Source organism: Ambystoma mexicanum, chromosome 2p (genome assembly GCF_040938575.1).
Source record: "Ambystoma mexicanum isolate Mex_15411 chromosome 2p, UKY_AmexF1_1, whole genome shotgun sequence".
In the NCBI taxonomy this organism is placed as follows: Eukaryota; Metazoa; Chordata; class Amphibia; order Caudata; family Ambystomatidae; genus Ambystoma; species Ambystoma mexicanum.
In genome coordinates, this window is record NC_090923.1 from 1391870817 (window position 1) to 1391898811 (window position 27995).

The following is a 27995-nucleotide window of genomic DNA, read 5'->3' on the forward strand; positions in this document are numbered from 1 at the left end:
TTCAGGCATGGTTTACTTGGCGTGTGTTGACTTTGTATGGTAAAATGATCTTTGCTCCTCAAGGTTTATTGAAACTCGTGAAACAAAACTCTGCAAGCATTATGCTAAACATTGGAAGGTCTTTGTATGATTATAACAAAAATCCTGTGTGGGTTAGAAAATGCATTAAGGAAATGGATTGGATTGAAACTATTGATAAGAAGTTATCATCTTCATTCCACATTTTCAAAGGTTGATAAACCCCTGGGCACATTACCACACTATCTTGATCTTTATCCAAGTCCTTATCTTCATAGACAATTTCTTAGATTTCGATTGAATCTCTTATTAACAGGGCACATGCGTCTGGCGCATTCCACCAGCCAGGATGCCACCATAGGGGTCTGTGGGATTTGTAAATCAACAGAGCCCAGACGCTGAGACATATTTTAGTTGACAACACTGAACTAAATGATATTCAAACACAATATTTGTAGTGTTAATACCTGTGCCTCAACAAATGATATTTGGTGTAGAATGAATGCTGGACTGAAGTTCTGAGAATGCTGGAAATGTCTCAAAAGGGAGGTTTAGATTTTTAGATATTTTTTATCAGGCTTAAAATCTTGAGATTTTATCGGATGTATTTTTATTCCCAGCTTTCCATTGTGATTATGAAATTGTATAAGTGAAATATTTTGTGGTTAATTTACATGTGATCATATGAGATCTAATTCATATCTGATGATATGAGATATCAATTATTCCTTTTCCAAAAGTAAAATTGAGCAATGGATTGGGTGTTCCAACACAATATTACCTTTGTGGGTGTGGTTTTGGCTGTGGGTGTGGTTTAGGCTATGGGTCTTGCCAGCTTGTGTTTAAGGTAATTTAAAATGGACTGTACAATACATAGGAACATTTTGAGATGTGTGCGTGTAGATACAGATGTCCTGCTGCCGTTCGAAGTACTGTTTAACAGTAAAAGTCCCACCTTGTATTTAAAATATAATCATAGGCATGCGTTTAATATTGTAAAATGGTGCATCATTTTTACCAATGGTTTAAAAAATGCATGCTGTGTATTTGAATATAAAAGTGATTTCTGAACACAGTGTATGTGTGTATTGATTAGAAAGAACTCCCAAGAAAATGGGAAGTGTCACCAATAAAACCAATGAGGTTTTGGCTGTTTTGCATATTAAAGAGCATCTTGGGAAGATAAGTATGACAGAGCTTTATATCTGTCATATGGGTCTGTGAAAGTTGTATGACTGAATCACTAAATACCTAAAGCACGCTGTGTTTGGTATGAGTATCTTTTATTTTCTTTTCTTTTTTTATTCAAACAAATGTCACCCTAACAATAAAGCTTTTGCAAATATCAAGCATACATACAAGTTTGGCAATCAAAGGCTTTAGCTGTCTGAGTGGAATTACTGCTAATAACTCAAAATGTCTTGCAGTGTTGTGGTTCAGCCAGACTCAGAAAAATGAAATTGACTTTATATTAAAAAAAATACAGCCAGTTAATTGAAATAAACTGCAATACAATGCTGCTTCTCTGGCAATCTGCTGCCCTCGGCATGGGCCCAGTCAGCCTGGTTTTTTTTGTTGTTTTTTTAAAACTCTTTATTTCTCATTTTCAACAAGTTACAATAAATAACAGAATTAACAACCTAGGTCATTGAATTGCAAAATACATAGTAGTGGAAAACAAAATAAAACAGAATTCCAAACCATAACTCTGTATTACACCATATGAAACTCAAGACCAACCTAAAACAAAGCCACATACACCAGACACATGACAATAGACAGACAAGACCACACAAAACAACCACAGAGACGACACAAACCCCTTTCCAATACATTGATGCTATTTGAAAAAAGACCAATGCACTCCACTCCAGAACCTAATCTAGCCTCATCCATAAAGGTCATTAAAGCTCCCCCACACATCATCATAAAGGGTTTCCTTGTCTTGTTTGCAAGACATAGTTTTCTCAAATCTGGATAAAATTCTCACATCTGAAATCCATTCCTCCACCATCGGCTTCTTCCGTGTCTTCCAGACCCTCAACACCTGTTTAGCCACCACCAACAAAACTCGGAATACCCCACATGAAATCACCCAACTCACATCCCGTCCACCACTATACAACAAAAAAACAACCACTAAGGGAGTGCGTGGATAAACAATGTCCCAAATTTGATCAACCCTATCAATAGCCTCCCTCCAAAAACATACCACTCTTTCACAATACCATAACATATGTATCAAAGTACCTCGTTCTTTCCCCCAGCCCCAACACCAATCATCATCAACTAATCCCAATCTACACATACGAACTGGGGTCCAATATATTCTACCCAATATCCTCTGATGTATATAGCGCAATTGCAAATCCACTTTGGCAGCCGTTGGTACCCTCCAAACCTTTTCCCATTCCCTTGGCGTAAGTTCCCTGCCCAGCTCCTCCGTCCAAGACAACCTCAGCTTGTCCCACGAGTCCACCCATTGCCTATCAGGTTGCATAAACTGCATAAAAGTAGACACTCTTTGGAGTCCAATTCCCAAAAAACTAAAATTTTCCGGTTTCTTCAAAAAAACGCAGCACCCAACATATCTCGTTGTTCCGATAGCAGAGACACCAAAATATCATACCTTCGTAATTCCCTGTTCCGTAACCCAAATTTCTCAACTAAACTAGCAAAAGGTATTACCCCTGCAGCACTCTATACATCACCAATAGTCAGCACACCCTTCTGAACCCAACTTTTCCAATTTAGTACCTTATTATTAAACTGTAGACCAGGATTATGCCAAAGGGAAGCCTCTTCATAAAGATGTAGACCTTGTCCAGTTCCCAGTATCCAAGACGACAAGGCTTCTTTAGTAGCCAAAACCAACTTCAAAAACTGCACCTTCTTAGGCAATTTTCCAAAAGAAAACAAATATTTAATATCATAAGGCAAAAACCGCTGTACCTCAATTTGTACCCACCACAGCACCTTGTTCATAACTTCACCAGTGTAATCAGACATTTTCTTTAACAAAAAACCACTACCATAATTTCTTAACACCGGGTACCCAAAACCCCCATCTTTAACCTTCCGGACCATAATATACCGGGGAATCCTGGCCCTCTTCCTAAATCCCCACAAAAAATTCTGAAATAGCCTATGTATACGTGCAAACGCTCCCTTTGTAAAGTGCACAGGCAAAGATTGAACAACATACACAACCTTCAGCAGTAAAATCATTTTAATAGCATTAATTTTACCCCAAAGAGTTAGATTGACACGTCCCCATCTCATAATATCCCGCCTACGATCCTCAATGATTTTATCCACATTATAATTCACCAACTTTCTAAAATCTTTGGTAATATAGATACCCAAATATTTCACACTAGAATATTCCCATTTACAATGCCACCCCAGCAGATTCTCACAGTCGTGCAAAGCCCTCACTGGAAATACCACTGTTTTATCCCAATTGATCCGATACCCAGATAACCTACCCACTTCCTCAAAGACCTCCTTCAATACAGGACCCCCTACAACAGGATCATTCAAGATAACCACAACATCATCCGCATAAGCCAGTCATTTAATTTCCACATCACCAACTGCAAACCCCCTGACACACCTCAACTGACGTATATATGCCAGCAGAGGCTCCAATACCAAATTAAATAACAGTGGTGACAAAGGGCAACCCTGGCGTGTCCCTCTAAACAACGGAAAGGACATAGAAAACCCCTCATTCACCCACACCTTTGCCGAAATGTCATTCTGAAGCACTTGAATAGCTTTAATAAAGAAAGGACCAAAACCTAATTTCGACAGTGTATAATTCAGGAAGCCCCAATTCACCCTATCAAAGGCCTTCTCTGCGTCTAAAAAAATCAACAAAATATCCTATAACTCTGAGTCTGGCAAACTCAAAATGTCTAACAGCGTTCGAATATTATCATATCCATATCTCCTTTCCATGAATCCTGTCTGAGATCGCTCCACCAATTCACCCATATATTTTTTAAGCCTCTCCGTTAGTATTTTGGTAAAGATTTTCAAATCTACATTGAGCAAGGAGATAGGTCGATAATTACTGCACCTAGTTGCATCCTTCTCAGGCTTTGGAATCACCGTAATGATTGCCTCCTTCATTGAATCAAATAGCCTCCCTTCCTTCAAAGAACAATTATAAAATTCCCATAAAATTGGTGACAACACTTCCCTATACCTTTGATAAAATTCCACTGACAAACCATCCAACCCCAGAGATTTGCCTTTATTCATTCCCTCAATTACTGACAAAACCTCCTGGATGGAGATCGGGGCTTCCATACAACATCCACCTCCATCAGAAAGTACTGGAAGGACAATTTTCCCAAAAAACCTATCAAAATCCTCTATTTGCGCAGCAATATCTTCCGTATATAATTTAGCACAAAATGAACGAAAACATGCACCAAATTTATCTTTCTTAATCTCGATAATACCAGATTCATCAACAATTTTCTGAACATACACCCTCTCTGAATAACTCTTCAATCTATTTTCTAACAACTTCCCTGCCTTATCCCCTTGCTCCCAGTATTTTTGCTTCATGTAATACAAACCCCTCTCAACTTGCGAGTTCACCTCACTTTTCAGTAGTTCCTTAATAAAGCATAATTCCTTTGCAAATCTCCCAATTCTTTTTCAAGCACTGCCAACCTGGCTTCCCCCACCTTACACATCCTTGCAGTCCAGTTCATCAGTTCCCCTCTGACCGAGGCCTTGAAAGCATCCCACACCACCATATTGTCTGCCGTGCCAACATTCACCTCAAAGAAATTTGGTATAAAACCCATCAACGCTTCAGTAGCATCTTTATCATTTAACACACAGGGTTTCAACCTCCATTTACTAAGTCCCTGCCTCTCAGCGGATAACCTCAGTTGAGCCATAATCATGGAATGATCTGAAATATGTCGTTCCCCCATAGATACCTCTTTTACATTCTCAATTAGCCTATCTGACACTAATATGTAATCAAGCCTAGAATAAGAATTATGCACATGTGAAAAAAGAGTATTCCCTTTCCCCCCAATGAAAATTTCTCCAAACATCAACCAAATCATGTACCTCCAAAAAATTTCGAAAAACTTTACTTGACTTCTGTCCGGTAAAGTTATACGTCGAGGATCTATCCATTTTCAAGTCAATCACACAATTAAAATCCCCCCCCCCTCAAAATAACCATTTCATCTCCCATATCACCAAGCATCGCCTTCAGTGAATCAAAAAAATCCCCTCCTCCTGCACATGGGCCATATATAGAACCAACTGTTAGCACCATACCCTCACATTTAAGGTCAATTAGTATAATAATCATCATCAATACTCACTTTCTCAACACATGCATCCAAACCCTTCCTCAACAAGATTCCAACACCCCAACACCCCGGGAATTAGAGGAGTAGCAATTCAAAAAAACTTTCGTATATCGTGAATTAGTCAGAGAACTACCAGTACCATCAAGTAGATGCATTTCTTGCAAAACAGCCACGTCAATCTTCTCCCGCCAAAGTTTAGACAGCACCTTCTTTCTCTTTCGCACGCAATTCAACCCTTTCACATTCCAAGTACACACTGAAACAAGCCCCTTCAGAGCCCACTAATACACTCTATATTTTCACATGCTCCCATAGTACTTCAATCATGTAAAATCTTCCATTTGAGCACTGTGACAAAAGCCAAACCATCTTATAAAGTTGAGCAACATATGTATCATCCCCCCACCCCACATCACACCTACAACAAAGGACAACATGCACACATACAAAACAGTATTGATTGTAAGAAACCCAACATATCCAGGGTTTCAACAAAACACCATTATATACATAATCATAAATTATTCCAACTATCAGCCTTGTTGTAAATACGTTTATGTATGACAGGGGGATTTCGTATACCAACTATACTTATGACAATTAGGGGCTGATTCATTGAATGTTTTGGTCTGGGGTTGGATATGATCTTGTAGCCATCAGTAAGAAGAGTGTCAAAAGCAGTGACAGAGCTGGCTTTGAACCATGTCTCAGTGAGGGCGAGGACGTCAAGGTCAAGGTCTTCAAGGAAACAACAGATGTCAGAGGGTGGGGCAAAGGGGTGCAGTCCTACCTCTGGTGGGGAGGTGATGGGGGATGAGGGGAGGAGGGGTGGAAGGAGAGGGTGGGAAGTTGAAGAGGGAAGGAAGACGTTTATCCAGAAGGAGAAGTTTGGGCTGAGAGCCCTGGGCCATGAAAGTGCCATTGTGATAGACATTAATGGTGCATTTGGAAGGTTTGAACTGAGCAAAGAGCACTTCCCATCTAGTGACGCCAGTAATGGGTGAGGAGAAAGGGGAGAGGAAAGAGACCACATGGGGGTCCATAGGTTAGTTGAAGGAACAGCAAAGAGGATGCCAGTGATAATCTGTCTGGGGGAAGCACTGATGTAGGTGTCTGCGATGGGCAGACCAGGGTTGGATCTTAGGAGTGCCCTTTTTAGTTTCTTCCTTCCAGACTTTGTGCAAGAGGGAGGGTAGGGGATGGAGAAACAGTTAGAAATGATAGGAGAGTTGGAGAGCACCATCGGGGGAAGAGAACAAGAGGAGGGAGGTCAGAGGACTGCTGGGAGAGGGTCAAAGGCACTATACAACAACAGAATCGCACCAGGCGGCCAGGCAGACAGAAAACACTAGGTGTGCTCTAAGTGCCAAGATTTATAAATCAAAGACAAGTTTGTAAACATACCTAAAATCAAATTTTGCAGAAATCACTCTAAAGCATACAAAACGAAATGGCTGCACAGATGGAAAGCACGCCTAAAATCGAATTTTGCAGCAAGCACTCTTAAGCATACAAAAAACGAAAAGGCTGCTTGAGATGGAAGCAGAGAGTATAGGAAAAGAAGGCCTCTATCTTCTTTTGGAGCAGGGAGTTAGGAGAGCAATAGGAAAGCAGACTTTACGAGGCATGACATGAAGGTAATGCTGTTGGTGGTAGATCAGCACTTACAGATTGGCAGTGGGGAAAGGGAGCAGGTAGCTGTTTCAACAGGGATGGTGTCAAGGACAGAGGATGGAGCAATGTGCTTCAGGACTGATTTTTTTTTGTAACCTTTATTTATTATGCAGTGAAGGACATCCAGTGCAATAAATCAAAGCGCATCTGAGCATCACTCTGCCATTTTGCCATCGTAACAAAAACAATGTCCATGAAATGCAATGTGCCTTAAAAAAACAGAACAGTTACAGTTATTCAGTGTTAGACAATTGACTTCACAAATACTCTTGAAATGGTCACCAGATGTTTTCGGGCCTGCAAGTCGGTACAACCAATGAGATATATGTTTCTTCACATTCACATACATGAGTCATTTCCCTCAGCCACAAATCAATCCCTGGTGCCGCCCCAGACTTCCATTTAAGCGGAATACATTTCTTGGCTATCAGACACCCAAGATTGAATAGGCGTCTCTTTTTAGTTGTTGCCTTCCCGATGTCACAAAATAGATGTTTGGGAAATAACGGTAACGGGGAGACATTGGTGCAGTCATGAAGAATCGCAGCCACCTCCTCCCAGAACCGAACAAGAGGGCAGGACCAGAACATATGATGTGTATCAGCCTCAGCAGTACCACATTTGGTACAGTTGGAAGAAGCCGAGGGGGCAAATCTGGCGACCTTCTCAGGAGTATAGTGCAGACTATTAAGCAATTTGAATTGGATAAGGCGGTGCCTCGCATTCAACGAGACATCCTTAGTAGGCCTACACCAGCGTGCCCATCTACCGTCATCAAGCGGGCTGCCTAAGTGCTTCTCCCAACACAGCCTGGCAGTGCCAGGTGGCCACCGCATGTCCTGGCAATTCCTATATAGTGTGGAGATCAGACCTTGAGAATAACCAGTGGTGACTACAAATTGCAGGGGCTGGCATACAATAGGTTCTATAGGGAATGATGACCACTTTGATCTGCCTGCAGCCCTGATTCTTTAGTATTGCAGTGTACGGGTGGGGGGGCCTCCCCCAAGCTTTTCCACAAAATCTGGTAGGGTAACATAAGTGCCCCCTGGGAAGAGGTCCCCCAGAGTCATTTCACCCCCAGGATCCCAATCCTCCCTAATAGTTATATCATAGGTGGGTGGAAGGTCAGGGCACCGCCATAGGGGAATAGAGCCTGCATATGGCTCAGAGAGCTGCAATCCTTTAAATACCCTCGCCCAGGCGTTGACAGTGGTGCGGACCGGGTCATAAATCAAGTATCTAGATGTTTGTTAGCAAGAACAATGGTGTGTAAACAGGTGGGGGCAGCGCTGAATCTTTCCAGTCGTGTGTGTACAGGGCGGGAGTGCGGAGCATACCAATGGCTCATGAAGTGCGCCTGGGCTACCTCGTAATACAGTCCAAAATCAGGCGCCTGTAGACCGCCTTGTTCATAGGGCTTAGTCATAGCCTCCCATTTCATACTTGGTGTATCCGAGCCCCAACAAAAGCCTATTGCCAATGATCTAAGTTTATCAAAATATTTCCTTCCAGGCCACAAAGGTATATTAACAAAATAGTAGAGTAACTTGGGGACCACAACCATTTTCAGAAGGGACAGTCGGCCATACAGCGATAGAAGCAGTCTGGACCATAAATTCATCTTATCAGCAAGTATAGAAATATATTTCCAGTGATTCTCAGAAAGCAATGTTTGGTGTTGCCGCGAGAGAATAATTCCCAGATATTTCAACCTATCCTGCGCCCATTTGAAGCCCAGCAGATCTGCCGGCGGGGCCGTAGACTCGTATAATGGGAATAGTTCTGACTTGTCTTCATTTATGCGGTACCCAGAGAATATAGTGAATTTACGCACTTTTTCAAGTATCAGGAGGAGGTTGACTGACGGATTTCTAATAAATAATAGGGAGTCATCAGCATATAAAGAAATTATGTGAGAAGGGCCGGTCATGCGAAGTCCGCGATTAGATGTCTGGAACGCATGATACAATCCAGAGGCTCAATAGAGAGAGCAGAAAGGAGCGGGGATAAGGGGCACCCTTGTTGCATGCCCCTGGTGAGTATAAATATAGGGGATATTGTAGACCTGGTCCTGACCCTAGCCATCGGCGAGGAGTAAAGCAATTTGACACATTGGATAAAAAACTTGCCCAAGCCCATGCGCCTGAGAACCGAAAACAGAAATTGCCAAGACACAGAATCAAATGCCTGTTTGGCATCTAATGAGGCGGCCACAGCCTGTGCGTCTGGGTTGATTTGTGAAAGCACACCAAAGAGCCTACGCAAGTTATATGCTGTTGTACGCCCGGGGATGAAACCCGACTGGTCTGGATGGACCAGCTCAGTCATGTGCGGGAGCAGCCTTGACGCTAATGATTTAGCTAGGACCTTAGTGTCTGAGTTAATCAGAGATAGCGGATGAGAATTTTCAGGGGGTCTGTTAGGTTTCAGTAGCACCGTTATCAGTGCTTCCGACATCGAAGGAGGAAGAGTTCAGCGTTGTAAATATTCCTCCCAGGTGCTGAGCAGTTGATTGGCCAGAACCGAGCTCAGTTCCTTGTATAATTCGATCCCGAGGCCATCTGGACCAAGGTCCTTTCCAGAGGGAAGAGATTTGATAGACTCTATAATCTCATCAGTGGTAAGGGGGAGATCTAACTCCTGACATGCCTCCTCCGTGAGTTTGGGAAGCGGAATAGAGTTGAGGTAATGCTCCAGTTCCGCCGGGGAACACTGGTCTGAGTTGGAGTAGAGCAATTTATAGAACTCAAAGAATTCTGTATTTACAGCCTCAGGGGAGCTAAGGATATCACCCGACACCCCCTGAATTCCTGAAATGTGATGCAAGCTTGTGTGCCCACGTACCGCCTGAGCCAGATGCCGCCCTGGTCTGTCTGCCTCACCATATCTCCTAGCCTGAATAGGGCGGTATAGCAAACGGACCTCTAGGTCCGCGAGTTCATTGAACTTCAAGAGATTACCCTTAATGCAACCAAGTAGCGTCCTATCACCTGTACGTGCATATTCGTCTTCCAAGTTCTTCAATTCTACCTCAACCTCAGCAAGCTTTTTCCTGGTCTCGCGCAGCATCCCGGAGGCCTTGAAAATTATCTCGCCCCTGACCCATACCTTATAAGACTCCCAAATTGTACCCATCTGGGGAACCTACGATGCGTTCCTCAGGAAGAATTCCGCCGATTCAGTGTGTAAGCTTTCGGACAGTAACGTGTCCGATAAGCATCCTGGTGGCATGTGCCATAAGGGCCGCGGTTTAACACAGCATCAGACAGACACGTGTCAGTTTGATGGGAGAATGGTCAGATAGGGTGCAAGGGCAAATAGTGGAGTCAACAACCTGTGTCATGAGAGAGACATAAATTAACCATAGATCAATTCTAGAATGTGCATCATGCACAGTGGAGTAATATGTATACTCACGCTTGGACGGGTTTCGACTGCGCCAGGGGTCAATCAGTCCTAGATGGCTCATAACATTTACCACCATACGGCCCGCTGCAGAAAGCTCCCTCTGCGTGTCTCTTGAACGTTCTAGGGTACATTCAAGAATAAGATTGAAATCGCCCCCCAAATGATATGTGGGAGTGGGTCCCTGATCAGGAGGTCAAGGATATGGGAGTAAAGTTGAGGGTCGCCGACATTAGGGCCATATGTGTTAACAAGCGCTACTTTGGCCCCAAGCAATAAGCCCCACACCACCACATATCTTCCCAAAGGGTCTAATCCGCGCCTGTGCTCTTGATATTGAATGGAGTGATGTATCAAAGTGAGCACACCACACGCCTGGGATGAGTAGCTGGTATAAAAACGCTGAGTGCCCCAGGTTTTGGCAAATCTTTCATTAGTGGGCCCAAGAGCATGTGTCTCCTGAAGCATAACTATTTTGGGTGAACAGCGGTTTATATAAGCAGACACCTTCCGGGCTTTAATGGGGTGGTTGAGGCCACGCACGTTCCGAGAAAGGAAAGTTAGGTTAGCATTCACTTTATTCATGACCAGAGCAGTATTAGTATCGCAGCTGATTGGCCTTGTGCACAGGTGAGTCGTGCATATTGCAATTGGATAGACCTTCACTTGTTGTCAAGATATAATTAAGCAACCTTAACATTGGACAGTAACGGCCCGTTAAAACCACACTCACAGTTGTATCAAATTCAACGGAAAAATAAACACCAACATCCCCTACACCCCCCCACCCTCATCATCTCCCAAACCTTGACGATGTATACCCAAGCACAAAAGAACTTAAAAAACTCCATGGGGTGCACTGTGAGGTCGCCTGAGAACCCAAATGCATGGCCAACCACCTCAGTACAGTCCTCCCGCCAGAAAAGGTTACACCCCATCTAAGAGTGTAGACGGGGAAGTATGGCCAGCAGCATCAATCGTTATTCATTATGTCTGGGGCACGAGCAAATGCTGGGGATCCACCTCGGTCGCCACGGTCCCTACGCGGCAGAGGGATGGGAATATTGGCCTCAATATACAATACCACTTCACTAGGCTCTTCAAAGAAGTGGGCCCTGCCACCATGCTGCAAACAGAGTTTGGCTGGGTACAGCAGAGCATATTGCACCTGGCGCATCCGCAACATCTTCTTGACAGGATCAAATGATTTACGTCAGGAGAGCACAGCCGGAGCAAAATCTGGATAGATGTGAATGTCCAAGGATTCATAGCGCAGGGCGCCATGTTCGTGGGCCATACGCAGGATCAGGTCCCTGTCACGATAGTTTAGAAGTCTGACCACAGTGGTTCGGGGAGGAGCGCCCGGCTTAGGAACCGGGACCAGGACCCGATGCGCCCTTTCAACAAGGAAATGCTGCGAGAATCCAGAGGGATCAAACATGGTCTTGAGTAGATGTTCAGTGTATTTCTCCATCGAACCTTTACAGGCCACCTCGGGAATCCCGACAATTCTAATGTTATTGCGGTGCGAACGCGATTCAAGATCGTCGCATTTATTTCGGACTCTGGTGAACTACTGTTGGAGATGAGCTATGTCGCGACCATGCTTTGCAACTTTATCTTCCGTTACACGAACTCTGGACTCAACCTCTGTGATTTGAGCTCCCTCCTTTTCCAATTTTGACTTCAGGGAGCCAATAGTGGAGACAATATCATCCAGCTTGACATTTACGGTGGGAAAGCCGTTTTGCACAGTTGCCAGCAGGTGGTCCTCTCTCGATGTCGTAGGGGAGGGGGATTGATCATCCACCGGATGGTCGACCACAGGGACAGGGGATTTGGCAGGAGTGTTGGTAGAAGTGTGCTTCATGACTGTTTACCAGTGCAAGTAGAAGTCTTTAGAATCCTTTAGGGTGAAAGTCCAAAAGAGTTTACTGGGAGAGGTGCTCCATCCCGCTCCAGACAGGCTAATACAGGGGCCTTAGTCAGTGGTCGGCTTAGCCTGCCGGCTCCCTGTTTGGTCTTCAGGCACACTAGCAGGTCAATCAGTGGCCAAGAAAAGGGGGCTGGTGCAGAGGGGACAAAGAGAGGCTGCCGTCCGCCATCTTGGAGCAATGCTCAGCTCCACAAGGTGTAGTAGCCCTCCGGGACTACTAACTGTAGAATGAGTTGGAAAGATTTATTTTGTAGAACTAGCCCAGCGGGCCTAGCCAGCAGACCCCATGGGCTAATTGGGAGTATTTTTCTTTTTTGGGGGAAAAAAGGGTTTTCAGAATGATACTGGAGCGCAAATGATGTGCCCAAGCACAGGAAAGGCTTACCAATGAGGTGATCTCTCCGGTGGTGGTGCCTCGAGGTCAGGAGGCTGGAGGAGATGCAGGCTTGACTTGGTGTCTTTGGAAAGTGATGGCTGCAGGCTTCACAGGTGAACACGGGCAAACACGGAGTGAAGCTGCTTCTTTAGGACAATGGCTGCCTGGGCAAGGCTGCCCATAGAGCCCTGGTGAAGAAGGGTGTTTTGTGGTCATGTGACCAAGGAAACAACAGTGTGCTACATCATCTCAAAATGTCATGTAAAGTTGCAAATGGCCTCAAATTGTCCCATTAATGATCCAAGTATTCCCTCGTTTTTTCCCTCTCATATTACTCTGATGCCATTAGGGCGGCAACATGAGCACAGACAGACAGTCAGGGAATCTGGCCTTGCATCGCTGTGCTCCTAAGTGCACTATTCAATAACAGGAGGTTTTGCTGCAGCAGAATTGGTCGAGGGAGAATTCATCGAATAGCTTGTAATTATTTTTGCAACAAATAAATGTGGGTGGTGGGTTTAGGTTACTAATTAATGTGGGGGATAACAAGATCAACCCTGCCCTTTGGGTGAACATGGTGGCATGAAAGACTTGGTGTTAGGGAAGTTTTACTTAGATCCCACTTGGAGGTAAGACTTTAGTAAGCTATTCCAGTGGTTTGTAGATCCCCAAATCTTAGTATCAGTCTGCACTGCTCAGGAACCTTGATAGGGTGGCAGAGCAGTTAGGCTTATCTTAGGAGGAAAATGTGAGCCGTAGGTAAGGTCACTGAACCAAGTTAGTAATGCACATCAAAGAAACACACATACATTTATATTGAAATATGGATATATTATATTTACACAAGAGTCACTGTTAAATACTTAGAACAATAAACCAAAACACATAGGTATACTTTACAATACTTTCAAAAGGCTACTTCTTAGTTGGGTGTTGCTGAACGTGTACAATTGTTACAGGAGTTTAACATGTCTACCGTACCATCGGTAATAACGCACACCCAAAAAGTAATACAGTAATTGCATTTAGTGAGTATACACATATAAGATAGTGATTTTTGGGAAGGAAAACAGTTGGTCAGTGTTATGCTAGCAGAGCTTCAGGTTCTAGAGGCAGTTTCCCTGCACAGCAAGGATTTTAAAGTCCAAAACGCAACCCTAGCTAAAAGGCATTTTGGAGAGGCTTAAAGACCTTGAAAAGCAGCAGAAGTCAAAGGTTTCAGTGGATGCTTTCTAGTCTCTAGTAAGGAAGATACAAAAAGGCTTAACCAATTTTGGAGACCCTGTTAAAGGACTTGCTAAAGGGACGCAAGCAGCGGCTTGAGTCGGCGGTAAGAGGGCGTTGCCCTGGACACATCTATGTGCATGTCAACGCTCTGGAGTGACTTTCTGGAATAAGGTAAGCAATACATTTTCCCCCACAGTACTTTAGGTTTGAAGAAAATGTTGTTGGTGGATTCTCTGCGATGTTGCAGTTCTGGACCTGACCTCCGGATTCCTTGGTTTGATGTTGAAAGGCAGGACAATGGACAGGATCTCTCAGCAGCAGTCTCAAGTGAGGACCTCTGGCATGGCTTTCATCAGCTTCTTTGGTCACTCTGCGGTTTTGGCACCTTTTCTGCAGCTCCAACAAAGGATGCAATTCGCCCGGTCAATCTTCTCTGGTTCTTCCAGTCCCGTACTCTGATGACGGGGTCTGGATGAGCTAGATTTTGTCTCTAGAGTGTCCTTTAAGGCTCAGCAAAGACTTGGATGGATTCAGCCTTTCCACGACGATGCAATCAAAATGGCAGCAGGTCTCCTGGTATTCGGGATCCACAGCTCTGGAAACTCACAGGACCTTGGGAAATGGCTCAAAACAAAGTTCGCCTTGGGACCGGTTGTTCCCACCAGTCAAAGGGAAGGAGTTGTCCTCTTCGGAGTTCCTCTGTCACACAGACAACGGGGTCAGGACTGCAGCAGTCGCTTCACGGTGTTGCAAAGGGTCTGCAGGTGTCTCTGGTCGTCCTCTTCGGTTACTTCAGCTTTCAGTGGTTTCACTCCAGAATCCTTACCTTTTGTACAGTTCCAGCACTCACTCCTCTGCAACCTGTCTCAGCAATTTACAGAAAGTGGCGTTTGGCTGTCCTCACACGACAGCCAGATCCCCAGTGGGAGCTGGTCCTATTCAGGCACTCTGGCAGACAAGGGACAGAAGGGTGAAAAACTACCCCACTTCCTACCTGCCATGACGCTCTGGAGCCTAGGTAGAGACACCCGAGGGTTCCAGCCAAAGGCAATACACACACACAGGCCTCCCCTCCCAGAATGGTAGAAGAAGGGCTGACAAAGAACAACCACGCTAGTAATGGCAAAAAAAGAAGGGAGGCCCCAAGTTAGTACTTGGGTGCCCCTATTGTGCACTACCGAGGTTATGGACATAGCCTGCGGTAGAACAGTTACACAATAGTTGGCAAAACATTTCCACTGCCACCAGCAATAACTAGGAGACTGCCTATGTGACTAAAAAGTCACAGGAGCCGAGAGAAGGGGGATGCTAGGTATCCCTTTGGAACTCCACGTAAGGTGGTGTGTGCCAATCTCTCAGGCTATAAAGTTTTAGGAGAGATACTTATCCTTAAGAACTGTAGTTACTCTAGGATACAGTAGAATAATCTTAAAGGAGGACCCTAAGGGTCTCCAGCAACACTGCCCATATGGAGCTGTGTGCTACAATAGTAGAATACAGACGCCTTTCAGAGTAATGGAGGAAAATAGACTCCATAGGACAGGCGAAATGCAAAGAATGGAGATCCAAAAGACAGAGCCCATAAGAATGAATGAATGGGTGGGAAAAGGCTCCACTCATTCAGGATTTCAGAAAAAGGTCCAGAAGTCTGGCAAAAAGTGTGGGGCCTCTCACTAGGAGAGGGACTGAAGCATAACAATGCTACATCTCCATAACAACTGCTAGGCCAGAAAGGAGAACCCTGGTGATAAATCAGATGGAAGGTGCCTAGAGGGCAGGTGGGGAACTGGGAAACAGAAGGTCAAAAATAGAAGGCATCTGGAAGGCATGGTTTGGGAACTGTAGGCCCTAATGGAGCAATTGAGGGACATATGAGACAGAAAGGTCTGGATGGAGTGGGGGAGTGGTGGTTGTTGAAGGCTAGTGAAGACTGGTTATTGATCCTAGAGGGAAGGTGTGGTGTGGTAATGTAATGTGTTGGGTACACTGTTTGGGGCATGTTTATGGTGAATGGAAAAGTTGGGAGACCTCCAGCAAATGCAACCTTTTATCTACATTGACATGTGGGTATCTGGTCAGTGCCGCTCACCCCAATGGACAGGATCCCCTCTCCAAAAAGATGGCAGCCTAAGATTTGGCGCACTCACTGTGGAGAGGATCACAGGGAATGCCAAAGCTGAGCACCAGGGATACCTTACTAGACCCGCCTTCCTGGAGTTTATGGTAAATGCTTCTCTGTATTGATTACTGGTAGATTCTGCCATTCCTGCATGTAAGCGATTGTGTGCAAGATGAAGAATGACCTTTCAAAATGACTGTGTTGGACATTTGGCTCAAGAGTGGAGGTTGCGAATAAAGCTTTGCATCTCGTTGTGAAGGACCGAAAGATGGAATGAGACAATTACACACTTTGCACATGAAAGTGTTTGCTGACATATTATTGTTTAACTCGAATAAGCTGTAACACAGTGAACAGTTATTATGTAAATGCAAATGGAAAATGATTGCAAATAATTGTACGGAGTAAAGATTGACTTTTTAGGCACCAACAGCGAAGCTGTTGAGCCTTATCTTGTGATCCGCACTCCTTTCTTCCCACCTGTGTGTGCAGCCCCTCAGACATTACATGTAAAGCCCCAGCTCCCATGGAGTCCTATGGGCAGAGGGATCCCACTTGTGAGGAGGCAGTCTGCGATCTGGGAGGCAATATGGGAGATGATGGGTGCCCTGGACATGCACGTAGAGGTAAGTAAGGGGCATGGGTGACGACATGGCCAGATGGGGTACATACAAGTTAGTGTTACAGCACAATTGCATTATGCAGACATTGTGAAAAGACTTCTGTTCACCACTTCCTGCTGACTGTAATAGAGCACAAACCCTACAACGCACACATTTGTCAGTGTTAAAATGTGCCCACTGGGTATATGGACATTATATAAGAACTCATTTTATAAATGGCAGCACCTTCTCAGAAAGGGCTGTAGTTTGGCAGAGTACTTAAATAAAGCTCACACACCCAATACATACATTTTAACTCTGAAAAAACGTGTTTAAACACTATTAAGCACAGAGAGAATAAAACATATATTTGTTCACGAGGTGAACTGATGTCTTTCTACTATGTCTATGCCTTATGTAACCTATTGAGCATTCCTATATGGGAAATTGCTTGCATGTTGGTTCAAAACCATCACAGGTGTGTCATTACAGGAGCAATTGCTGGCATAGTGGGGCAGGGAAATTACAGGGACAAGCACCGGCATGTTGGGGCAAAGCTATTATAGGTGTGTCCTTAAAGTAGCAAAGGCTGGCTTTTGGGGGCAAAACCATCAGACGTGTATCCTTAAAGATGTGAATGTTGTCAATTTGGGGACAAGTCATCACAGGTATGTCCTTAGAGGACCATATGTTGGCATTTTGGGGCAAAGCCATCACAGGTGGGCCCTTGCAGTAGCAATTACAGGCATTTTGGTACAAAGCTTTCACAAGTGTGACCTTGCAGTGGCAAATGCAGGTATCTGTTTTTTTTTGGTTGGGGGTCGGGGGTTCCATCACAGTTGTGTCCTTACAGAAGAGATGCTGGTAATATTTGGGCAGTGCCATCACGGGTGTGGCCTAACAGGAGCAAAAGCTGGCAGTATTTGGGTAAAGCCCTCACAGGTGTATGCTTACAGGGCAAACGGGACAAATGATGGAAATATTTCTGCAAAGCCATTATGACTGTGTACTTACAGTGGCAATACAGGCATTTTTTTATTTGCTGTGTTTTCTGCATGTTTACAAAATGTTTCAGCTAACACTGGGCCACTGTTTGTTTTTCTTCATGCGTACAGCATGCTTATTCCTGGGTAGCGTTACCTGTTACTGTTTGCCTTTGTTTGTTCACCCTATTAAACCCTAATGGAGGACAGCACAACCTATCAATGAACATTCATAATTAATAACTAGCCATTAAAAAAGAAAATATTTACGATGAAATGATTTGCCATCTACAGTGGCATTTAAGGCTAGGTGAATGCATTCAGCTGAAAACTGATCACCCAAACAGTCCCTGTATGCCTATGATTTGAATTTGGCCGAACGTTTAAGAGAATCAGGTGACAGATTTGGGTTAATCTCATGGCAATTTCTTGATGATCAAATGTTGATATAACATTGGATTGACAAAAGCAGACCTATGAAGTTAATGAAATAGGCCAGAACCTTTCCTGCCAGGCATGTTTGAAGAAAAGAAAGTGTCTAAATGACTAATGGCTTGCAACTGGCAGCTTAAAAAAAAAATGTAGAAACCAATATTAGCTTTTTGTTTGCAGTTGACAAACTATTGTAATGTTTTAGATACACTTAGTACAAATCCACAAAAAAGGAATGCAAATAAAAAATGCCAAGAGGATGCTTTTTTATTTGCATTGCTTTGAGAAATGCACTGGTTACTGCATTCACAAATGTGGCCTCTGCATTTCCAGGAGGCTGTGCTCTTGCACAAATGAAGTGATGGCGTAACCCCATTGTATACATTAGTGGCTGCCGAAGCTGTAGTGCTGCATGCGCTCACACGGCTCCTGGGAGTCCATTTCATCATTACAGGGCCTTAAAAGGATCGTCATTGTGAAATGTCTAACAATGTCTAACAAAAGAAGCAAACATTTCTTTCCCTGATTGCGGAATACGAATGTTCGTGCCATCAGAGGCACTGTGTGAATGGGGCACACATTTTTCGGGCGCAAGTGAAGAGGTGCACTAACACATCTGAAGCCTTGTAATTTATTTCATGCATGTTTATTTTTCCCAAGAAAAACCTGCCCAAACGTCTCCCGATTCTCCTTAAAGATTTCTCCTTAAAGATGTCTGGCTCTAATTGGAGATTCGGGTTGCAAGAAACATCTACAGGAACCTAAACGGATCTCACAAGGAGATTCACAGGAGCCTGCAGATCACCTTTTTGAAAAGTCTCCCCAGTCTTAGTGGCATTGCCGCTTGGATTGTATTCCAACCTTTAGGCTTGCTGAAGCGCTTCACAATCATGAGTGAGGACATGGCCCACTATCCTCCACCCTTCTTAGATTGTCTTTGCATGTTCGAAGGCCAGGGCTGCGCAGTGTACACATGTGTTCTTTGGAAAGTCCCCTTGAGGGCTGCATGTGGTCATACAACATGGTCCCCAATATAAAACACTACCCCCCACTTTTCTGCGACTGGTGTTAGAATAGCAAATTGTCCTCCTGTAGAATATTTAAGGGCACAGTACTTAGATGTTTGTGCCACAGTTTATCGATTGTTCCAACTTTATTCCTATGAGCATTTCCAGACAGGGAAAGTGGGGTACAGGGCCTCATCCGGTCCGGCAGGAGGACTATTGACAGAACATTGGGGGACGGGGCATAGGCTGGAAGAGAAACTGTGATGCTGTGATGGTAAGCTTTAAATTAATTGGGGGAGTACACGTGACATATGAAAAGTCCTCATGCTCCCGGAAAGTTTAAGAGATGCCGTACGACGCTCAGCCACATTCCACCTAAGGCCCAGGCCACTAGCCAACCAGGAGGACATGAGTTATCCTCCATCACTCTTCCCCTCCAACAGCCTAACCCAGGCTTCTGCAAACTGTTGCTTTTGTGATGCCTCTTAACCACAACTCCCACGATCCTTTGCCACTGCCTATCCTGGCTAGGGCTGATGGGAGTTATAGTTGAAGACCTCTGAAGAGCCAAAGGTTGCAGATCCATGGTCTAGCCCATTGCACAAGGTCACCAAGGGCCACTGATCGTAGGTCACCTGCGTCCGTTGAATCTTAATGTCCACAGTATTTGGCCTTGACCTTTAACATATGGCGTGTCACCGGGGAACGCGGCTTGCAAATGGACATACCATGTTCTAATATAGTGGGCCTCATTACAAGTTTGCCGTACCGGGAACTACAGTACCGGTAAACTTGCTGGTACCTTAGTTCCTGGACCGGCAAACTATGAGTTGTGCTCGCGGGTGCCTTTCTGCCCACCAGCTCTGACCTGGCGGGCAGAGGGGCACCCGCGAGCACAGCATGTCGGATGCACCGGACCCGTTCATAACGGTGCCGGTGTATCCGGCTTCCCCATCCCCATTGAGCCCTATGGGGCTCAAATGGGAATGGGCAAGAATTTTTCCCGGCACCCAGGAATGGGCAAATACTGGGTCCGGCAAGGCTGTAATGACCCGGTAATTGCCCATATCTGATCGCCGGAAAAATAAAATACCGGCGGCAGCCGTACCTGTATTCCAGGCACGACTATCGCCAGCCTCGTAATGAGGCCTAGTGTCTCTTTGTACTGCTATCATTATCTTTGCCTTTAGACCTATGGCTTGACTTTCGCCATATAAGTCAACAGAGTGTTACTCCTGTGTAAATCTTTCTCCTCTTCTGGTTTAGTATCAGAGCCTATCCTAACCATCTGTCCCTTCTCTCTTTCACAGCACCGTGCAATTGACAAGTCTATGGAGTTTAATCGTGATTTCCGGATCCTTCACTATGCCGGAGATGTAACGTGAGTCCTGTTTCTTTTTCCTGAGTTGTGCTGCCATTTTCATTCTCCACTCTTCCACACCTAATTCCTAGAGCAAGCTTCAACTAGCAGTTAAAAACTATTTGGGAAGCAATCAAACTTCTACAGCTATGGAAAAAAAAAAAAAAATATATATATATATATATATATATATATATATATATATATATATATATATATAAAATAGGAAGAGCAGTTTTTGGGCAGCTTATAACTTTGGCACTGTTTGGCTTATACTCAGAAAACATTGTAAAAAATGTAAGCCTGACTCTGCATTTCTTGCAAAGTTTTGTGGGGTTTCGTCAAGGGGGGAGCAAAGTTCTAGGGGGTGCCAAGACTTTTGAAATACAGATAGACATGAAGAGAAAAAAAGTTTGCTCGCGGCTAAAGCATGCTTTTGCAAATTTGGTAATAATCCGTCCAGTAGATTTTTTGAAAATGCCCAAAAAGTAGGTTAAAAGAAATTAGTGATATTTTGGTCTGGTACGTGAAATCACTTCCTTGTTTGGTGTCCGCGGATGCCTCTGGAGCAATATGAGAGCAGCGGAACCAGAGGGGTACACAGGGTAGGGCCTGAGGCGCAAGGCCCACCCAAAATCTGTAAATGCCCACTCAGCAGCGCTGTGTGGGAATTTACAGATATTTTTGTCAGTGCAGTGGGCCCAACTACATTAGCTTCAGGCCCTATTTGCTAGACAATCCTGGCTAGGCCTCTGAGCGGAACGTTCGCAGACATCGTATGTGGCCGCTGATTGGTCAATTAAGAAACATGAGGTACATCAAAACTTTGGAAATGTTGGCATGTTGGATTTGCGTCAAATGTCTGTGAACATCATGGAAAATAACATTCAAAAACACAACATTACACTGGTCAAACAAATGAAACAATCTCTGGGGAGGGAAAAGGAGGGGTGATGAAAATGGGATGGGATATGTCCAGAAAAATCCAAAATCAGGTGTTTTTTTTTCTCCAAAGTCTGCAAACATCTCAGATGTTCAGGGAAATTGCTTTGATGTTCGCAGACTTGACACATTTTCAGGGACATTCATGCAAATATATACAATACAGGGTCCACAATAGTGACCCTGTAGTTATGGTTAAGTTGTCTTTCCCATAGGAAGAGCAGTTCTTGGACAACATATAACTTCAGCACTGTTCGACGAATCCTCATGAAACTTTTTTTAAAGGTATAGACCCGACTCTGAATTGGCTTGCACAGTTTTGTGGGGTGTTCCCAAAATCTTTGAAATATGGATAGACATGAATGGAAAAAAGAATTGCTTTCATCTACAGCTAAAATCAGTGGACGGATTTGCACCAAACATGCACAAGGAGCAGCGGCCTAGCCCCAAAAGCACGCACTCCTAAATTCTGTGTTAATCCGTCCATTAGATCTTTCTTAAATGCCCAAAATGTAGGTACAAAATATTTGTGATAGCTCCGTCTGTCTGGTCTGTGGACTCACTTCCTGGTTTGGTGTCCGCGGATGCCTCTGGGCCAATCAGAGATGCCTGCTAATGTTCGCAGAGATCGTATGCGGCTGCTGATTGGTCATTTGAGAAATGTGAGGTGCATCAAAATTTTGGAAACAGACTCACCTTGGATTCGGGAACAACGCCTTTATTCCTGTGAACATTGCTGTAAAAACATATTCAGAAACACAACATTACACTTGTCAAACAAATGAAATAATATCTGGGGAGGTCTGGGGTGATGGTAATGGGATGGGATTTGTCCAGAAAAAGACAATAATCAGGTGTTTTTTCTTTTCCGAAGTCTGCTAACATCTCTGATGTTCGTGAACATTGCTGGGATGTTCGCAGACTTGACAAATGTTCAAGGACATTCGTGTGTGTGTGTGTGTGTGTATATATATATATATATTATCGGGTGGCTTATATCTTTGGCACCGTTTGACAAGTCCTCCTGAAACTTAGCAACACAAGTATACAGCCAACTCTGAATTATTTTGCAAACTTTTGTGTGATTTAGTCTAGGGGAGGAAATTTATAAGAATGGTCCCAAAATGTTTGAAATCTGGATAGACATGAATGGAAAAAAGATTTCCTCACGGTTACAGCCCAATCCGCTGGATGGATTTGCACTAAACTTGTTCTGGCCTGGTGTTGAATGTGTGCTTTTGCACACTTGGTGTTAATCTGCCCAGCACCAGCAGACTTTTTAAAAATGACCAAAAAGTATATAAAAAAAAGTTTGTGATATCTCTGTCCGGTCCACAGACTCACACTTCCTGGTTCGGTGTCTGCGGACGCCTCTGGACCAATGAGAGAGCTGTGTAACATTTGCGGACATCGTTCGCAGCCGTTGACTGGTCAGTTGGGAAACATGAGGTGCGCCAAAACTTTTAAAATGGACACCATGTTTGATTCACGAACAGCTCCCGCAGTTTGCAAACATTATAGTAAGAACATAATCAGAACCACAGCATTACACTTGTCATACAAAGCATTTTTTAGACGGCTTATAGCTTTGGCGCACTTCATCGAAACTGCATGCAGTAACAATATAAACCGAACGTTGAATGTTGTTGCAAAGTCTGGTGCTGTTTCAACAAGAGGGGACAAAATCAAAGGGGGGGTCCCAACATTTTTAGATGGCTTATAACTTTGGTGCTGTTTGACAAATCGGAGCAATAGTTTTTCAAAAAGATTATCGACCCAACTTTGAATGTTTATGCAAAGTATGAAGGTATTCAGCCAAGAGGGGACAAAAGTGTACAGCGGTCCCAAAATGTTCTAAATTAGCATAGACTTGAATGTGAAAGAAAATCTGATCGAGGCTACAGCCCAAAGTGCTGAACGGACCTGTGCGAGGAGCATTGACAAGGACCACAGAGCATGCTTTTGCAAAAGTGTCGAAATCTAGGTAGAGAAAATAGTGATATAGCTGACCCTGATAATCTGCCCACTGCCCAGGGCCACTAGGAATGGACAATGGGGTTAAAGTGGGCATTGGGTAACATTTACGAAATTGGGACAGGCTTGAATGGGAAAACACAATTCTGCTTGCAGCTATTGCCTTAAGTGCTGGACGGGTTTGCAGCAAACGTGCGCGAGGAGCATCAGCAAGGACCTGAATGCATGCTTTTGCAAATCTGTCCTGTGTTTTATTTTTTCCAAAGTGTCAAAATATAGGGACAAATAATAATGATATAACTTTGGTGCCTGGGCAGTGGGCCTTGCACCTGGCAAGGACATATGTATAGTCAGATTTGCTTATTGGGGCCTGCAGCATGGCAAAGGCTGTGCCCCATGGATTGTGGTCACAGGCTATGGCTGTAAACCATGAACACTGGCAATTGGTCACATTATGGGGGTATAGTGGACACTGGACCAATTTGCAGGCTAGGTGCACTAGATAATGGGGGTGGTTTTCTGGGGACGGGGCCGTGGTCGTGCTTCATGCCCTAGGCAATTCATCCATGACTTGCATCCCCAGCATGCACTGCTGAAATGACACACATCACTATGCGCTGCACGAAACATATTTGTTAAAGGATGTTTATAGTCCTTTCATATGTGTTAAAAGAGGAATTATTAATAACTTGTATACAGTGCTGTAACATCAGGACAAATGTTCACTTATAAAAGTCCTTGAAGTTCAGTGAAAAGAAATTGTTAAAGGGAAGTTATGATTAAGTTGCAGTAATAAAAACCGATGAAATTCACTGAAAAACCTTTGTTAAAGGGACATTCAACACCCACAGATCACCTCTCACGTACTACATACGCCCAGAGGGCTAGGGAAACAACCCACCAAAAATGTGCAAACCGCACACCCCTCTCTGAGAATACTACAAACCCAATACACGCAGACAACAAACAACTCAGACACTGGACGCTACCCGTACGGACACAACAAGCCCCAGTGCACACAACAAAGCACGCTGAGGAATCTCACACGCACAGGTGCCAGTTTCTCCTGGTTCTGCGCGCACCAACAGATGAGCACAACCTCTACCCTATCCCTATCTCCCTCACTAACCAACCTTACCCACTTTTTTTTACAGAGCCATGTTAGCTCCTGGAAACCATGCAAATGGCAGCGTTGCGCGGTATAAATTAACATCACATAACATAACATTCTGATTAAGTTGCACTAATGCAAACCTACGAAATTCACTGAAAAAGTGACGTTATGGTTGCAATGTCAAATTAAAAAAACATAGACATTTGCCAGTTATGGTATGCTATTCAACCAGAACTCGCGTCACCGCCATGCACTGCTAAGACTAACACCCAGGCCATTACACTCCTCTGTGGGGCTACAGAGAGCTCGATGGAGAGCCTGAGTCTGCTGGGCGGTTTAAGAGGCCCCTAGTGGGCTGGGAAGGAGGAGGGAGAGGTAAGGCCTTGTGGACCTACATGCAGTGTAATTGAAAGACTGAAGGGTCTTCTTCAAGCTCCTAGGCGTTGGTCAGATTCAGTTACATGTCAGGTTTTGTGATGCGTGACCGACCAGCTCCAACCTCATTGGTCTCTCTGAGGAAACCTCTTGCTGGAAAGTAGCTCCCGCACTATGCAGGCAGTCGGTGTGCCCTAGAGGGTATGGGATGAGAGTTGAGAGTGCTTTGCCTGTGCTGTCACAAAGCCCACAATCTGGGGCCAGATGTACGGAGTCCTTTGCCCTGTTTTTGATATCTTAATCTTGTCCTGAACAAAAAGGCAATACACAGTGAGGAGCTATACAGGCCAAACTGCACACAAGAGTGCATGCAGGTACATGGTCTGCAGGGGATAGCAGGCCGCCCAGCTCTGCATTTCCATTTGTAATGTGGCTTCCATGGTGACCGCCATCACTTACAACAACATGGGTCACAGCGCTGAGCGATGCCGGACCACTGCTAGGCGCTGCCCCATGCACAGTAGGAGCAGTCCGCTTTGCTGTTGGTTACCTTTTGCACTGGACAGACTATTCACGTGCAATGCTCTGTGACCCCATGAGTGGCCAGAAACAGGGGTGGCCCGGGAACCAAAAGAAGCCCTGGGAATCATTTTCAAAGTGGCCCCATATTATAGATTTTCAACAAGACCAAACCTTTTCATATGACAAAATGTGGAAATAAACTAGGTTGCCACACAAAAGAGGCCCAGGGTGCAGAGGCCTATCGGGAAATCTCCAGAGCTCCCTATAAGCCAGGCCACACTTGGCCAGAAACCATTGCTATATCTATGTAAGCTGCAAGGACGGATAAAGTTACCAGAGAACACCATTTTGGGGCAAGCTATTCCCAGTCTTGGCGTTTACTTTAGTTTTCAGTAAATCCATCTGAGTCAGATAACGTAAGACAAGACTACAGTTCCCACAATGCTAATGGCGGAGGCATGATAACAGTGTCCCAGGTGACATAGAGTCGTCTGTTCAGAGGAAAACACACTTTCCACGTAATGTAGCTGGCAGCTAGCAAGAGGTACCATATGCACTGACAGTCGAAAAGCACAATGTCCATGTTGCTCACTGCAACCGGACACGTTGCCTTCATGGAGCCTGCCACTTTGAGTAGCAATGACTTTGCATAAGGAACATCTGTTCATACATGTGGTCCTCTTTCTGGCTTATGTGCCCTAAACAAGGATGATGTGTTGATGAAAATGAAGAGAAATAAAAAATAGTGTTTTTGATTAAAAACGTGATTTTTATGTTTAGAAAAACATGATTTATTAAATAAAAGAAATATGTTGCAAACTATTCGGTATTTACCCGAATACTAAATATGCTGTTCGATGCACCCCCTAATCATGGGCAAATCATAGCGGGTTGATGTTGTGGGCCCTTCCTTAGTGACTATCACTGGGTGTTCCGCTGTTCGATATGTGACAGCCTAATAAAGCTATCATGCTTCAATGGATGCTTATCATGTCCGTTTTCTTAATGAAATACACTACGCTGTTGTCTGACTAAAGATCAATGGCGCCCTTTACTTCATGGCGCTGTCCAAGGTATTAACTTCCATACACGTTATGCTGCCAACAAGTGAACGTAGAAATTACTCATTACGAGTCTGGTGGTAACCGTGCCGGTGCTTCCGTGAAAATCTGCTGGCGGGTGCCGTTCCTCCCGCCAGGGTCAGACCTGGCGGGCGGAACGGCACCCGCCAGCAGACTCATGGTTTGGCAGTCCAGAAACAACCGTGCCGGTAAGCTTACCAGCACCGTTATTTCCGGACTGCCAAACTTGCAATGAGGCCCATTGCCGGTTTGACGTGCTCCAAAACTCTCGTTGTCACAAAGCATCTGTAAACGGAGAAAACAACGGCACACACTGGCTTCATCCTACGTGTAGGAGTGTGTGTTAGCGGTCTAGATGTAAGCGAGGATTCATGAATAGAACGTACGCACACAATCAATCACGTGGTGACGACCGAAAGCCTCACCACGGTTAATAAAGGTGGAACCAGAGTGCACGGGCTCCAGAGTCACCGGACACCCAAACTGGCTCTGTGTATGTGTCTCCTCTCTGTGTGTGCAAGAGTGTCAACACTCTGCCCCTTTCATTGGCAGTCAGGCCATTAGAAGACCCTCCAACTAGCGATGAGTATGGCTCAATCAGACGATGAGCCCATCCCTCATGTGCCCGCCCGGAGGCCCCATTGATGAATTTGAAGCTCAGGGGACGCCTTCGACGCTTCGGCCCAAATGGGCCACCTGTACTGAAAGACTAGAACTCTATTTTGAAATGGGTGACGAGTTTGACACTGACAGACAGAGAAAATCTGCATTACTCTTCTACGCAGGCCCAGGCGTACACAAGATTTTTAGAACTCCTCCCACGAATGACAATTTATATGAGAGCGCTAAGACAGTCTTCACTGATTTTTTTCAACCCGCAGGCGAATGCCGATTTTGAAGGATTCCAGCTATGGCAGGCGCGGCAAGCACCGCTGGAGCCGATTGGCACGTTCCATGTACTATTATGGCAGATGGCATCCACATGTGCTCTAGCGGATGAGACCAGTGAGGTGAGGGCACGAATAATTCAAGGTTGCCGCTCGAACAAACTTCAAGGACAGATCCTGATGGAACCTGGAATTCCACTACAGGGCATCATGGAGCTCGGCCATTCTGAAAAAGCGCCATAAGAGCTGGGAAGATGGAAGCAGCGTTCCAGACCCTCGACTTCCAGTAGGTGAAAGCTGTCATGAAACGCTGCCCCAGGAGGATCAACTCCAGCCAGCCAACCGCAGACCCGTGGCCAAGGGAGAGAGAGCGACAGTCCGCCGTTCTCACCTCGAGACCCTGCGACTATTGCGGAGGCATTTTGCCACATCACAGTGTGTGCCCAGCTAGGGGGGCAGAGTGTAGCAGATGTGGGTGCTTTGAACTCTTTGCCAAGCTATGCAAAACAGGTGCCTCCGCTACACCGTCCAGAAACCAGAAACAACGCTGCGCTTAGGTGCAGCAAGCAGACACCGAAGACAACCCCGAACCTGAAGATTCAGATG

General features: G+C 44.8%; 1 protein-coding gene across 1 annotated transcript in view; it reads left to right on the forward strand.

The window, feature by feature from the left end:
- The window catches only part of MYO1G (myosin IG), a 1030638-nt gene that overhangs the window by 369354 nt on the left and 633289 nt on the right, over positions 1-27995 (forward strand). Inside the window, exon 12 of the mRNA XM_069645825.1 lies at positions 20444-20514. Within this exon, the coding sequence (XP_069501926.1) occupies positions 20444-20514 (71 nt within the window). The remainder of the gene's footprint in view (positions 1-20443; positions 20515-27995) is intronic.